At 46.5% G+C, this 15,899-nt stretch overlaps 1 protein-coding gene across 2 annotated transcripts; it reads left to right on the top strand.

Annotated features, from left to right (window-relative positions):
* Positions 1–8,412: 8,412 nt before the first annotated feature.
* Positions 8,413–14,866, top strand: LOC121397661 (pro-resilin-like). Of its 2 annotated transcripts, XM_041574737.1 has the most exons (3): positions 9,364–9,488; positions 13,113–13,734; positions 14,505–14,866. In XM_041574737.1, the coding sequence occupies exons 1-2, from the start codon at positions 9,449–9,451 to the stop codon at positions 13,703–13,705; spliced, it is 633 nt and encodes a 210-aa protein (XP_041430671.1). In that variant the 5' UTR covers positions 9,364–9,448; the 3' UTR covers positions 13,706–13,734; positions 14,505–14,866. The 2 variants fall into 2 exon arrangements, with proteins under 2 accessions (XP_041430670.1, XP_041430671.1); XM_041574736.1 differs by lacking the exon at positions 14,505–14,866 and having other exon boundaries at positions 8,413–9,488; positions 13,113–14,094.
* The last annotated feature ends 1,033 nt before the right edge of the window (positions 14,867–15,899 follow it).

Genomic DNA, 15,899 nt, shown 5'->3' with positions numbered 1-15,899 from the left:
ATCTCATGGTTTTATACAAAAAGGCATTAATAGACATTGTTATGGTGAAGAAAAAACATTGGCTCAGTCCCCAAGGTATAAATAAAGTTAACGGCTCACCCAATGCAGAGTAGGACCCAGGTGTAAAAACCCTGGGTCTATCGTTGTAGGGTGTAGCTTTAACCGATATATAGCATTCAAATTTTAACACGGCAATCTTGTATGAATGGAAACTCACCGAAGATGTTGGTTGGCCCAGGTGCAGCGCCCCGAACCCGTAGCTGGGGGAGTGACTCAATGTAGAAAGCGAAGAAGCACACACTCCATGGGCCAGTCGATATGATAAAAAGGTCTTTATTCAAAAACAGCTAAAACAATGAAACCTTGCGCGCTTCGTATCCGAGGATACTTATTCATAGGCATGATTGAAAACAGCCGTGACCATAATTTAAACAAGTAAAAAGGATATGACGTACAAAGTCAGTGATCCTGAGCATTAACCCTAAAATTTAAATTATTTCAGCTGAGATGAAACATTTATTATTATACTTTTAAATTGTTTTAAATCATCACAATTCATTTCAAAACTATTTTAAATCATTTTAAATTATAACGGAATTCTGGAAAACAGTAAAGTTAACTTTACTGTTTTCCAGCATTCCGTTATAATGTAAAATGATTTAAAATAGTTTTGAAATGAATTGTGATGATTTAAAACAATTTAAAAGTATAAGAATAAATGTTTCATCTCAGCTGAAATAATTTAAATTTTAGGGTTAATGCTAAAAAAATCAGAATGTCCAAGAACAACTTCAAGACATTCGGATGTCCACTGCTGCCTCGTCTCCTTCCTCTTCGGGACAGTCGGATTCGGGAACTGCAGCTGTTAGTGCATCACATGGGGAACCCAAGGTAGCGATGCCCGACAAATTTTCTGGCGATCCCAAGACTTTTAGAACTTTTATTAATGGTTGTCGCCTCCTCTTTACCCTCAAGCCTCACTCTCACGCCACAGATCAGATCCGAGTGGGGGTTATGATTTCCCTTTTGCAAGGACAACCACAAGCCTGGGCCCATCGTTTGTTGGAACAGAATAGCCCTCTTCTTGCCTCCACTGATTCCTTTATCCAGGCGTTATCCAAGATCTATGAGGATCCTCAAAAAGTAGAGACTGCTGAAGCGGCTATCAGTAATTTACGGCAACTCCGTAGACCTGTGGAGGAATATGTGACGGACTTTCGTTGTTGGGCACCAGACACCTTGTGGAATGACAGAGCCCTCCGGCATCAGTTTCGCAAGGGTTTGTCCGATCAACTCAGGGATGAATTGGCTAGAGTGGGTCTTCCTGGTTCTTTGGAAGAGTTGATTCTTCTTGCCATCCAGATTGATAGAAGATTAAGGGAGAGACGTCAGGAAAGAGGATCCAGTATGCCAAGTCAGGCATGGGGCCATGAATGGGTGCTTCCTACAGCTCCTCCTCCAGTCCTTGTTTCTCCTTCTTCTGATGGCGAGCCCATGCAAATCGGGGTGGTACGTAAAACCCTGTCCACGGAGGAAAGACTGCGACGAAGACGACTGAATTTATGTCTATACTGCGGTCTTTCTGGACATTTGTTAAGGAATTGCCCCACTCGACCCAATGGTAAATTCCTCTCACAGCAATCTTCTAACACTCCCTTGGTTCCCTCTCTCCAGTCTTATGTTCTTCTACGTCTCTCTTTGCAGTGGAACCAAAGAAAGATTGAGGTGGATGCCGTAATCGACTCCGGAGCTTGTGGGTGCTTCATAAACCAAGACTTCGCGAGTCAATACAAGATTCCTTTTATTTCCAAGGCCCAGCCAATACCTGTTAAAATGGCTGATGGTAATTTTGTTTCTTCTGGTTCTGTTTCTCTAGAAACCCCATATATTTTGGCTTCTTCATTAAGGGGTCACTCTGAATTAATAAAGTTTGATGTGATGGAAAACCTTCTTTTTCCCGTAATTCTTGGCATTCCCTGGTTGAGGGCTCATAATCCAACTATTGACTGGCAGGCTGGAACAGTTTTCTTCAACTCGGATTACTGTCGTTTGAATTGTTTTCTTCCAAAGATGCTGGGTGCAACCATTTCCGATGATGAACTTCTCCAATTTGTCCCACAAGTCTACCATGAATTCGCTGATGTCTTTAACAAGAAAGCGGCTGACTCACTTCCTCCCCATAGGAGTTATGATTGCCCGATCGATCTTCTCCCTGGCGCATCCATCCCTTTTGGAAGAATATATCCTTTATCTGAGCCTGAGTTAGCTACTTTAAAGGACTATATTGATGAGAATCTGGCTAAAGGCTTCATACGTCATTCTTCCTCTCCTGCCGGTGCAGGTATTTTTTTTGTCGAGAAAAAAGACTACTCCCTAAGACCCTGCATTGACTTTCGTGAACTCAACAAGGTGACAATTAAGAATCGTTACCCGTTGCCGCTCATTTCTGATCTTTTTCAAAGACTTGGTCGTGCTACAGTTTTTTCTAAGTTAGATTTGAGGGGTGCTTACAATCTGATTCGAATACGTGAAGGGGACGAATGGAAGACTGCCTTTCGTTCCCGATATGGACATTTCGAATACACCGTCATGCCCTTTGGCCTTTGTAACGCTCCTGCCACGTTTCAATATTTCATCAACGATATTTTTCATGACTTACTAGATCAATTTGTCATCGTATACCTGGACGATATTCTTGTTTTCTCTAATTCTTTAGAAGATCATCGTTCTCATGTGAGGGAGGTTTTGCTTCGTCTTAGGAAACATCTTCTCTACGCCAAAGCTTCAAAGTGTGAGTTTGAGAGATCTCACATTGAATTTCTAGGATTCCGAGTTTCTAGTCAAGGTTTCAAGATGGACACTAAGAAAGTTGAGGCGATTATTAACTGGCCACCCCCGAATGACCGAAAAGGGGTTCAACGCTTTGTGGGATTCGCAAATTTTTATAGAAGGTTTATCAATAAATTCTCTTCCATCATCAAACCTCTCACAGACCTCACAAGTTGTAAAATTAAATTTTCTTGGTCTCCAATTGCTCAACAAGCCTTTGAACTTCTTAAAAGACTTTTTATTTCTGCTCCCATTTTAGTCCATTCCGATGTTTCCAAACCTTTCGTTCTTGAAGTGGACGCCTCTGAGGTAGCTATTGGAGCAATTCTTTCACAGCGAGCTGGCCCCAAAGACAACTTACATCCAGTAGCATTCTTCTCTAAGAAGTTAACTCCTACTGAAAGGAATTATGATGTTGGAGATCGTGAGTTGTTGGCGATTAAAGGTGCTTTGGTAGAGTGGCGTCATTTATTGGAAGGAGCCGTCCATCCTTTTATCATTTTCACTGACCATAAGAATCTGGAATACTTAAGATCTGCAAAATGTTTAAATCCTCGTCAAGCTAGATGGGCACTCTTTTTCTCTCGTTTCCAATTTCACATTACTTACAAACCTGGGGCCAAAAATGCAAAGGCTGATGCCCTGTCCAGAGTTTTTCCGGTGGAGAAAGTGTCCATGGTTCCTGATACAATTCTTCAGTCTGGACATTTTTTACTTCTGCAGTCTTCTTTTATTGATCGTCTAAAGAAGGTTCCTCAAACTCCAACAGATTATCCTGGTGTTGAAGATATTTTGGCTCAAGATGATTTACTTTTGAGGAACAATAAGTTGGTGGTTCCACCGAATCTTCGTGTGGAGGCCTTGAGAATAGTTCACGATCATCCTTTAGCTGGGCACACTGGAATTCGAAAGACCTTAGAATTGGCCAGACGTCTCTTTTGGTGGCCCTCGTTAATAAAAGAATGCACTGCTTATGTGCGATCGTGTGAGTCCTGTGCTAGATTCAAGTCTTCTTGCAACAAACCTGTGGGTCTTCTCCGTCCCTTGCCCCTTCCTGAGAGACCTTGGAGTTCTATTTCCATGGATTTTATCGTTGAACTACCTCCATCCAATGGGTGTAATACTATTTTTGTGGTTGTCGATCGCCTTACCAAGATGGCACATTTTATCCCTCTTCCCCGGCTTCCCTCTGCTGCCATGACTGCGGATGTGTTCATTAAAGAAATAGTTAAATTACATGGTCTTCCTAAAGAAATTATTTCTGATCGTGGTACCCAATTCACATCAAGGTTTTGGACTGTGTTGTGTAAATCCCTTGGTATCTCTTTGTCTCGTTCTTCAGCCTATCACCCACAGACCAATGGGCAGACCGAGAGGACTAATCAGACGCTGGAGCAATACATTCGTACTTTTTCTTCCTATTTGCAGGACAATTGGGTGTCACTTCTTCCATGTGCTGAGTTCTGTTATAATAATTCTATGCACTCTTCTACTGGCCAGACTCCGTTCTTTTCTAATCTGGGTTTTCATCCTATCATGTTTCCAGACGTCCTTTCTGAGGTGACCCTTCCTGCATTACAAGATCGTTTGGAGTTTCTTAAACAAAATACGTCTTTTTTGAAGGAACAGATAAGTAAGGCTCAACAAAATTTCAAAACTTTCGCAGACAGAAAACGGGGGAAGGATCCTGAATTCAAGATTGGTGACAAGGTTTGGCTCTCTTCTTTGAATCTTCGGCTCGCCACTCCTTCCAAGAAGTTGGCTCCAAAGTTTCTGGGTCCATTCGTTATCAAGAGGGTCATTAATCCTGTGTCCTTTGAATTAGAACTTCCTGACTCTCTTAAAGTATACCCTGTGTTTCATGCTGCTCTGCTTAAAAGATTTGTGCCTAACATCTTTCCAGGTCGTGTGTCTCCACCTCCTCCAGTTATCTCTTGTCAAGGCGAGGCTGAGTTTGAAGTGGAAAAGATCTTGGATTCCAGAGTTCGCAGCAGAAGGTTGCAGTATCTCGTCAAGTGGAAAGGTTTTCCAAATGAAGAGAATTCCTGGGAACCAAAGAACAATGTCCATGCTCCGAGGTTAACCACAGCCTTTCATAGGAAATATCCTGACAAGCCTGCTTTTGACGTCCTGAGGCCGCCCCTCAGGGGGGGGCAATGTAAGGTACCTTTGGTCGCAGCTCAGTCTTCTCTTGGGCGCAGGGGTGTGTTTCTGCGCATTCTTGGCGTCTGTTTCCGGCGTCCACGTCTTTGCGCGGGCGCGCGTCCGTTCATTCGGGCGCGCGCGCGTCGCGACGGTCGCGGGCGCGCTAAAGTTGACGCACAGCGTCCTGACGCTGTGTCCTTACGTTTGGCACCAATCTGCCCCTATTTATTCTTGTCGGAAAAAGCAAACAGCGCTTGGTGATTATTTCCCTTGCTCCTGAACTTTTGCTGTTATACCTCTCTTTGAACTTGATTCCTGGATTTTGACCTCGGCCCGTTTCTGACCACCGCTTGACTTCTGCCTGCCCATCGACCCGGCTTGTTTTGACTACCGCTTGTACTCCGCCTGCCTTCTGACCTCGGCCTGTTTCTGGTTTGCCTGAACTCCGCCAGCCCTTCGATCTCTGCCTGCCTACGGATTCTTCTCTACTCTGACTCGGCCTGCTGCTACCACCTGTGAGCTCCTGCTGTACACTAAAGCAGTTTTAACTGCTAAGCTCTTCTCCAGTGGCTCCTACCCTCCTGACAGCCCTGACAGCTGAATTGTTAGATATACTGGTAGAAACAATCGAATTCTACCTGTATCTAATGATTTAGCACTAACAATGGGTGATGTTAGTGTGCCTTCAAAGGCGTCCGATCAAAATTTTCTGGCCAGCCAACCGATATCCAAGTCTTCTGCCGATATCGGTCGGCTTGTCTCCCACCATACACACACTGAATATCGTGCAAAAATTTAGGCTTATAGCACACGTCAATTATTGCGGGTATTTTGACAGAAGCTTTATTTGTCACCACGACCTTCCTTAGGACGAGTCAAAACAACACAACACTAAATAATCTCAGGTCATTGGAGATTTAATACAGGTATTAACATTTCACAATAGCTACTGCTAATCACCAAACAGCATATTAATTAATTAACACGAGTTTATTCACATTTGGATTTAATTACTTCAATTTTATTAATCCATGCGCTTACATTTTGAATCTACCTTCTATTTCTATTACAGAAATTCCTGTACACCGTTGACTTAAAATGGCTCTGTCTTTCATAGGCCGTTATTTACATATTTTTATAATGGCTTTGTTCTTTATTATAAATCATAGCATTAAGGTTGACTTGCATCAATCATTTTATTGTATGCAAGTGGTTACTAATGTGAGTCAAGTTGATGAATATGAACCTGCAAGTATTAGTGCTCTGTGCCTAGCATCAAAAAAATGGGTATCCAATCACATTTCCTATTTTGCCTTTGTGCCCATCAATGTCTCCATCCTCTTTCATACTGTAGCACTGAATTGCCAAGATTGTACCATATACCCTACACTTTCTAATTAGAACACTCTTGATAGGGGTTTTCTTGCTTGATCATTTTTTCGGTATTCTAATTAGAGAGCTGACATGTTCATAAGAAGTAGGCATTTTCTCTCTACCTGGTGGTAGCAGAGATTGGCAGGTACTAAAAATATGGCAATTCTATAATTATCACTTTTGAAACCTGCCAAAGGAATAATTATAAAGGAATGAACTGTTAAAAGAGTACATTTTCATTATAGCATGCTATAAAATGGCAAATCTAATTACAAAAACATGAACTGCAGGGTGAAAAAAAAAATAATGTGAGAAAAAAAGGAAATGCTGTTTATTTGCATTTGATCACATAACTTATACTATTCTTCCTTTTCCCTGTGTGAAATAATACAGGGTACATTTAGCATGGAGGAATGCATAATACAATAGCATCTTCTCTAAGGTCTAGAAGAATGATGTACAGAATAGTTGCTGGGCTCTATTTGTGAGATCTCTGCATGTGTAACTAGTTAAGGAGCAATTGCCGCTTCTTCTACCTTAAACTTCAGCAGAGGAGTTAGACTAACTTGGCATATGTAATTTAATTTGCTTATGTTTACTGTTTACTTACTTTCACTACAAAACTGACAGCAGCAGACATGGTCCCAGACTGGATCAGCAAGTGTTTGGCACATGTAAAATTTAGAAGTATTATGCCATTTAGTAATTTACTAAAGCGTTGCTCTTCTGTGCCATTATTAATTTAAACTAATTTTAGCATGGGAAATTATATTGCCATTCCTGTATTTGTTCTGTATTAGACATTCCATTGTTTGGTTATTCATGAGAATTGATTGTTCACAGAGACATCAAAAAAATAAAGAGGGCAATTTGCTAAGCAAAAGCTACAATATATTTAGGTGTATTACTTCTTTGCACTATGATTCAATGGGGTAGACTTACTAAAGAGGGAAGGGCCTAACACTTGCGACTTTTAGCCAGCATCGCTAATTTTCTAACAGGCGCAGGCGCCAATTCGCTAGCGAAACAGCCCGCCGCTAGCGGTCATTTGCACTCTATCGTCAGGCGACGTTTTGCTCTGGCGAACAGATGTTACTCTGCAACTAAAATGCAGATTTTACTAAATGTTACCTCTTTCGCCAGAGTTGCCTTTACCACCTGTATCCCGCCCCACCAGTCACTCGTCCCTACTTACCTTACCGTGCTGACTGGTGGGTTTGGGCTGTGACGCGTTCCTCCCGGCACAAAGGTGCTCAATGATTATGTGCTCTGCTGTCTTCGGTGCATGCGCGCCCAGTAAATTCTCACTCAATGCATCCTCATTTGATGCACGCGCGTCATTAAACGGACGCCTGCGTCCAAATTGGACGCTGATTGTTAAAGTCTCCCCACCATTGGTCCTCCTTGCTGTCTATCATTGACCCTCTGTTCCCATTAGCCCTTCTAACTTTAAATAGCTGCTTCCTGTTTCCTCCTTTGCCAAGCTGGCTTCTGTTTACTCAGTTCCTGCTCAAGTTTACAATCCTGGTTTTTGACTACTGCCTGCCTTTGACTCAGATTCTGATCTACCCTACTCGTGTTCGCTAATTCCGTTTTTGACTCCTGCCTGCCTATCAACGTTGATCCTTGCTGCCTGTCCCGAACCTTGCCTTGCCTGACTTGGCTTTACGCTTTATCCCTGTCTGTACTATTGGTACCGCTGACGTGTTCAGGTTCCCTGACTGATTCTGCAGCAGAAAGTCCAGGGCCCCAAAAGGGTGTCAGTGAACACCAGTGTCATCAGGGGTGACCTTGCTCACCTAAAAGGTACTAACCAGCAGTCTCCTTTGGTTCCTTGTTGTTGGAATGTAAGTTCTTCCTGCATTCATCAAGTATCAGGAGTCAGCAGAGGAAAATTATACAAAAAAAAAACAGAAGAAAAGTATTTTTTTCACAGAAAGTGAAACCCCAGGACAGTGCATGCTGGCAAAGGGTGCATGACAGGGGCGGGACAGAGCTGCCTGGCAGGGGATTAGCAGGGGGATTAGTGACGTAGTTGGGGGGTGGAGTTGTAAGGGGATGTGTAGCACTAACTGCTAAGGAGGGCATCCATTTTGGAAGAAGAAAAGGAGTAGTAAGGTAGCAAGGCAGAGAGTGTAGGATTACCTGAGATGGCAGCACTAAAGGCGCTCCTGGCGAGGATCAGAGCTCAGGCAAGTGAGCAGGGGGATGATTGGGTCCGGCAGCAGCTTGCAGCGCAACCCGCGCCCACAGCCCGACAGGCAGCCAGCAGGAGGAGAACACGGCCCCCTGAAAGATTGAGCCCAGCAGTGAGCAGCAGGTCGAGTCAGAGAAGACGGATGAGGAGCCCCTCCCCCCCAGTCGCAGGTCCGGGAAGCAGTGTGGGAGCGTCGGCTGCTGACAGGAGAGGCACGGGTAAGAAGCAGCAAGGGGGGAGGATGCCGTGCAGAGGCCAGGGAGCAGGACGGAGGAGCAGAGCAGGGATGCGGCTGGGAGCAGGCAGTCAAGATGGCGCCGATCGCAGTCCGGTTGGAGGAGGCGGGGCCACAGCAGGGAGCAGTCCGGGTCGCAGCAGGAGGGAGTCGGCAGCCAGGAGGGGAAGCAGCAGCTCGAGAGGGGAGACCACACAGGCAGGGCAGAGGCAGACGGACCGCAGAAGCACTGACAGGGAGAGTGAGAGGAGACAGAGGGAGCCTGCAGCACAGCGTGGAGGACATGGGGGAAGGGCAGCCACTTCAGGAACGGACCTTGCTGGGGAGCCAGGAGGGAGTTCGCGCGTGAGTATGGCAGCACCCCCGGCTGGGGGCGACAGGGATGGGGGGGGTTTTTCACGTTGTTTGTCTCCACAGGGTGCGGCGCAACGGAGCGGTGGACCCCAGCAGGGACGCGAGGGATCTACTTCCAGGCACAGAGAAGAGGATAGAGGCGCGGCCAGCTCGGCAACGGGCTGTGCTGGGGGGAGAGGGGGGCCCCCACCAGCGAATATGGGGGCGCCCTCTGTTGGGGGTTGCTGGGCCGGGGGGGTTTCCTCTCAGGAGGAGCGCCAGGCACATCAGACGGGTCATCAGGACACAGAGCAACAGCCACCACGGACAGCATCATGGAAGCACTCAGAACAGCACCGGCCTCCGGGCCCAGTGGTGAGAATGACTTTGCTGGGTTTATGAAGGGAATGCAGGAGCTATGGGCAAAATGGGGGGGAGGGAACACACCAAACACCCCCCCCTCAGCACCGGCAGTGCAGGTCCCGACAGGGGCAAGGCCCATAGGGGAACTACCCACAGTTGCATCAGGGGGAATGCCCCTGACGGCAGGGGGGAGCACCGGGGTGGTAGAGTCAGGTACACCGCCAGCCACGGGGGGGTCGGAGCGTAAAGAGGGAGAGGCCCCCAAAAAGGACGAGGCGGCTAAGCCACTACCGATATCAGACGCGGCAAAGGGCAACACATATGTGTGCTTTGAAGGCCCCCTGGGAGCTCACCTAAAACCTGAGACGAGGGAAAAAATTTGGAAGAAGGAATACATTGACATCTTCACATTACTTCCCCTTGAAAGATTTAACATAGAAAAATGGGAAAAAGGGAAAGAACACCGTAAGGAGGAGGATGAGGATAGGAGGAGATACAGGCTGATCCCCAGAACATTTGGGAATTGGCTGCAGGCATTTGCTATTCTGGGTAGCGTTATAGGGGAAAAGTCACCTGAGAGTTGTTCGGGTCTGTTTTGTTACCTGGACACGATTTGGGAAGCGCATAGGGTCTACGGGGGAACCGCATGGCTTAAATATGACGAGCAGTTTCGTCAGCGCATGTCGGTGTGGCAGTCCTTAAAGTGGGACCACAGGGACATAGCCCTGTGGCTGAGGCTGATGACGGCTCAGAAAGCCCAGCATACTCCAGCTTTTTCTAGTCTAGGTCAGAATCCCTTTCCAGCAGGCGCCGGCGGGCCCACCAGTGCGGGATCGCCGGCTACCCCAAAAAAGGGAGTGTGCTGGCAATATAATGAAAGTCAGTGCAAATGGGGGGGGAATTGCAAGTTCAAGCATGAATGCTCCGGTTGTGGGGGGGCCAATCACCCTGTCACTAGATGTTATAAAAGACAAAGGCCAGGAGGCGCAAAGCCAGGAGAGGGTTTTGGAAAAAGGGAGGAGTCCAGTCAGGGTAAATGAGATGTCACCCTGGCTGGCAATATACCCTGATAGAAAGAAGGCCGAGTTAATCAGGGAGGGGTTTTTGGTTGGGTTTTGTATTCCATTTCAGAGTGGGGCGGGGGGGCAAGATTGCAGGAATTTGAGATCAGCTTCGGAGCAGCCGGAGGTAATTAGGAAAAAATTGGCTACAGAGGTAGAATTGGGCAGAATGGCCGGACCATTTATGGTTCCACCCGTGCCAAACCTGCGCCTGTCACCGCTAGGCGTGGTGCCCAAAAAGGAGGCAGGCAAATTTCGCCTGATACATCATCTGTCTCATCCACATGGCTCCTCAGTCAACGATGGGATAGATGAGGAGACGGCTCATGTAACATACACCTCCTTTGATGTGGCAGTGCGCCTGGTGAGGACCTGCGGCCGGGGTGCCCTTATGGCGAAGGTCGACATCGAGTCGGCCTTTCGTCTCTTGCCAGTACACCCAGATTGCCAGCATTTGCTAGGGTGTAAATTTGAGGGCAAGATTTATATGGATAGATGTTTACCAATGGGCTGCTCTATTTCGTGTGCCCATTTCGAAGCTTTCAGCTCCTTTTTGGAGTGGGTGGTGAGGTTAGAAACTGGATCCAGGGCAGTCATTCACTACCTGGACGATTTTCTATGTGTTGGCAAGCCGGGGACGGAGGAGTGTAGGATTATACTTCAGGTCCTACTATCAGTGTTTCGCAGGTTTGGAGTTCCCGTGGCTATGGAAAAAACAGAAGGCCCCTCACGCATCCTCAAATTCCTGGGGATTGAGATTGATTCAGACAAAATGCAGTGCAGACTACCCCAAGAAAAGATTGTAGATTTAAAGCTAGTGCTAAATTTCGCATTACAGCAAAAGAAGGTGACACTTAGGCAACTGCAATCACTCCTGGGGAAATTAAATTTCGCTTGTCGCATAATGCCCATGGGGAGGGTTTTTTGCCGGAGGCTAGCCCAAGATACAGCAGGGGTGGAGAAGCCGCACCACTTTGTGCGGCTGAATAAACAACACAAGGCAGACCTGGTAGTGTGGCAGAGGTTTCTGGATAGGTACAATGGATGTTCATTTTGGCTAGGGGACAGTCAGGACAACGGGGAGTTGGAATTGTTTACAGACGCAGCCGGTGCGTTCGGTTTTGGTGCCTTCTTTCAAGGACAATGGTGCATGGGGGAGTGGCCACGGGAGTGGCAGGAAGGGCAGCTTATAAAGAACTTAGCGTGCCTGGAGCTATTCCCAATCGTGTTGGCAGTAGTGGTGTGGGGGAAGGAGCTGGCTAATAAAGCGGTCAATTTCCACTCGGACAACATGTCAGTGGTTTCGGCTATTAACAATTTATCTGCCTCCTCCCCACCAGTGGTCAACCTGTTACGGGTGTTGGTACTCAAATGTCTAGATCAGAATATTTGGTTCAGGGCCACACATGTGCCAGGAGTTACGAATGATATAGCCGATGCCATCTCTCGTTTTCAGCTGGAACGGTTCAGGCAGTTGGCTCCGAGGGCAGCCGAGGCCCCCACCCCTTTCCCAGACTTCCTATGGAGGATCCCGTTCGATACCTGGCAGGTTGTGTAAAAAATTCTTTGGCGCCATCTACCTGGGTAGCTTATAGTAGTGTGTGGCAGCAGTGGGCAGAGCTCGAAAGGTATGTGCAGGGCCCCCTGGGTGCGGTGGAAAGGGAGGACTTAACATTGTGGTTCTTATATTTGCACGGTACAGAGCACCGTTCGAGAACAGGCATTGGCAGAGTGTTGGCAGCCCTGTCTTTTATGTTTAAGATGCAAGGTTGCGGGGACGTTACTAAGAGCTTTGTGGTTCGGCAGGTTGCGAAGGGTTTGAGGAGGGGCCAGCAAAGGAAAGACACGCGCAGGCCAATCACACTTAGCATCTTGGAAGGACTCTTTGGGCAGCTAGACGAGGTTTGCGCTTCATACTACGAGGTGGCACTTTTTCAGTTTGCTTTCTCCTTGGCATTTTTTGGGGCATTTCGCATAGGAGAGCTGGTTAGCACAAAGAAAAGTGAAGAGGGGGGCGTGCAATATAGGCATGTGGAGCTGTGTGGGGGGGAACTTCAGGTCAGGATATTCGAATCGAAAACTGATAAGGGGGGCAAGGGTTTGTTGGCGCGGCTGCATAGTGTGGCAGGTTGTAGGTTGTGTCCAGTGCGGTGTTTCGCCAATTATCTAGGGGTTCGGAAGTCCTCAAGAACATCATTATTGGTACATGCAGACGAGTCAGTCATGTCGCGGTTCCAGTTCATAGCGGTGTTGCGGAAGTGCCTCACGGGTCTGGGGCTGGTGGACAAGGAATACAGCTCACACTCATTTCGGATTGGGGCGGCAACGGAGGCGGCCAGGTGTGGGTTGGATGACGCTACAATTCGCAGGTTAGGGAGGTGGGAATCTAGCCGATTTCAATTGTACGTTAGACCCCACTTGGTTTAGGGGGTCGCAGGGGGCGACAGGGACAATAAACATTTGCAACAATTTACGTGTTTACAGCCCACTGGGACCAGTGGGATGTTGTAAGGTTGGGTAGCTGGTAGGTGTTTATTCATTGTGTTTCTTTTCCTGTTATTGTTTTTCCTTACAGGTTCAAGGCGATGTATGGTGTGGTTAATGGGACATTCCTACATTTTTTGGGCGGAACAACGTGCAGGGTTACGTGAAAAGGGTAGGCGGTTCTGGCTCCCAGCGGATGCAGTGGAAGTGCAATGGCATGGGAAAAGAGGTTTGTCATGGTTGCAGATCAGGGCCTGGATAGAGGACAAGTTCCGTCAAGAGGGCCCCCCAGATGTTTTAGTGTTACACGCAGGGGGCAACGATGTGGGCAAGATCCCAATGAGGGACCTCATTGGGAGGATGAAACAGGATTTGGTAAGAATCCGGGCTATGGCCCCTAGACTAATGGTAATATGGTCCCAGATAGTCCCCAGGTTGGTGTGGAGGGGGGCTAGAGACCTAAAGGCGGTGCAGAGGACAAGGGCAAAAATTAATGCAGCTATGACGAAGTTTGTGCATAAGGCAGGAGGAATAGTAGTTAGGCATGTAATGTTGGAAAGAGACCCCAAGTATTACAGACCTGACGGGGTACACTTGAACGGCCTGGGCCTCGAGGTTTTTAACTATGGCCTTAGAGAAGGGGTGGAGGTGGCCATTCAGGTGTGGAGGGGTATGAGGGATTGAAGGTGTGCAAGTCCCTCATACTGTGGCGGGTCCCTTGCAATTGGGAGAGTTAAGTAAGTGGAGTTTTACCAAGTTGGTTAATAGAACTTGGTTGGTGGTGTTCCTCTCTAAGAGCGGTGGTCTCTGGGAGGGTATGTTGTGTTGGGGGTAGCATGCAGTCCTGCGTACCCATCATGCTAGAAGGCACAAGCGGCTGGTGGCTTAACGATTGCATGTACCTAATTGGGTCCATTGCCAGGGGCCTTGCAGAGGATAAAATGTTAATGGTATTTCACTGTCATATTTGTATGTTTATAATGTTGTTAATATAACAGTTATTGATATATGTGTTATCTATTGTTAAATGATCTGTTGTGCAATAAAGCTGTGGACATAAAGACTCCAACAAATAAAATGTATGGTGAGCGAGTTGGTTATTCCTAGGCCAGTTTGGGTGGAAAAGGCAGGTATTTGTCCCTGCCCATGTCAAGTGAAACCCCAGGACAGTGCATGCTGGCAAAGGGTGCATGACAGGGGCGGGACAGAGCTGCCTGGCAGGGGATTAGCAGGGGGATTAGTGACGTAGTTGGGGGGTGGAGTTGTAAGGGGATGTGTAGCACTAACTGCTAAGGAGGGCATCCATTTTGGAAGAAGAAAAGGAGTCCCACCCTCCCTCCCTAGTATTTCCCTTTGTGCTAGTTGTCACAATTGTGGCCTGGGTAGTGGGGCACAGGATAAGTTGATGTGGAATGGTGAGTATTGAGCTGACTAACCAGGAGGTTATGAGAGAGAATAGCCCGTTGTCACAGCCGGGCGGCGGGTCCCTGGCAATGGGGAGAGTTAAGTAAGTGGAGTTTTACCAAGTTGGTTAATAGAACTTGGTTGGTGGTGTTCCTCTCTAAGAGCGGTGGTCTCTGGGAGGGTATGTTGTGTTGGGGGTAGCATGCAGTCCTGCGTACCCATCATGCTAGAAGGCACAAGCGGCTGGTGGCTTAACGATTGCATGTACCTAATTGGGTCCATTGCCAGGGGCCTTGCAGAGGATAAAATGTTAATGGTATTTCACTGTCATATTTGTATGTTTATAATGTTGTTAATATAACAGTTATTGATATATGTGTTATCTATTGTTAAATGATCTGTTGTGCAATAAAGCTGTGGACATAAAGACTCCAACAAATAAAATGTATGGTGAGCGAGTTGGTTATTCCTAGGCCAGTTTGGGTGGAAAAGGCAGGTATTTGTCCCTGCCCATGTCAAGCACTGTGATAACTCCATATAACAAAAATAAACAGGGTACTTTGCAACTACCCCTTTCCAGGCAGCTACCCTCTGCACTCAGACTGCTTGCTCTGAGATCAGGAGTTCTACTAAACAGCATTTTGTATGTTCTTTAAGTAGATAAGTCTGCCTTTCCCAGCAGCCCATGCTCTTAAAGACACATTCAGCTACAACAAAGTTGAAATTATTAACAAAATAATACCTTCATATACATTTTGCTTCCTATCTCCCCATAATAGGAGCTTACAATCTTATTATTCACAAAACAAACACAGGCAAACCCCCATTATCAGCATATAAGAAAAACACATTTTGCTTACATGTGACCTGCTGCAGCTTTTACCAATTGGTAATTAAGCTCAGTGCTTGCATCCTGCAAACACCCAGTGCTTAGGTTTTGCTCCCATTATACCAAATGGGAACAGACACACTTGGTAAGTAATATTTTTAATTCTTGTAATGCTGGGTAAAATGTGGAGAGCATAGTTTATTACTTTGTCTGCATAGCAAGAAAAATGGGAAGAAAAAGAGATTTGCTGGCCAGCAATAGAGAGAGAGGAAAAGCATTTATATCACACATACAGGCAGACAAAATAAACCACTGTGCATATCCTAACATACCCTCCAGCTTAAGTGGAAGCTTGTTCTTCCACAAACTCTTCCTGGACTTCAGTACCAAACCTAGATAGGTGATCAGCATTTTTATGCTGACTCCCTGGTTTGTAATTTACTGTAAACTTGTAAGGTTGTAACGCCAGGTACCATCTTGCTAAACGAGCATTGTTATTTCTCATTTGGTTCAACCAATATAATGGATGATGATCGGAAACTAAAACAAATTCCTTTCCGGTCAGATAATAACGTAAACTCTCTATGGCCCACTTAATGGCCAAACATTCCTTTTCTATAGTGGAATATTTCTGTTCTCTTGGAA

This window comes from Xenopus laevis, chromosome 8S, assembly GCF_017654675.1.
Source record: "Xenopus laevis strain J_2021 chromosome 8S, Xenopus_laevis_v10.1, whole genome shotgun sequence".
Classification (NCBI taxonomy): Eukaryota; Metazoa; Chordata; class Amphibia; order Anura; family Pipidae; genus Xenopus; species Xenopus laevis.
This window is presented reverse-complemented; position numbering and strand designations above follow the sequence as displayed.

What these genes read in the sequence shown, in the direction of transcription:
- LOC121397661 (XM_041574736.1), top strand. Translation starts at nt 8,499, where the DNA reads ATGGCAGCACTAAAGGCGCTCCTGGCGAGGATCAGAGCTCAGGCAAGT. An exon ending in ACCGGCCTCCGGGCCCAGTG is followed by an intron (nt 9,489 to 13,112) that starts GTGAGAATGACT and finishes TTTTCCTTACAG; the next exon opens with GTTCAAGGCGATGTATGGTG.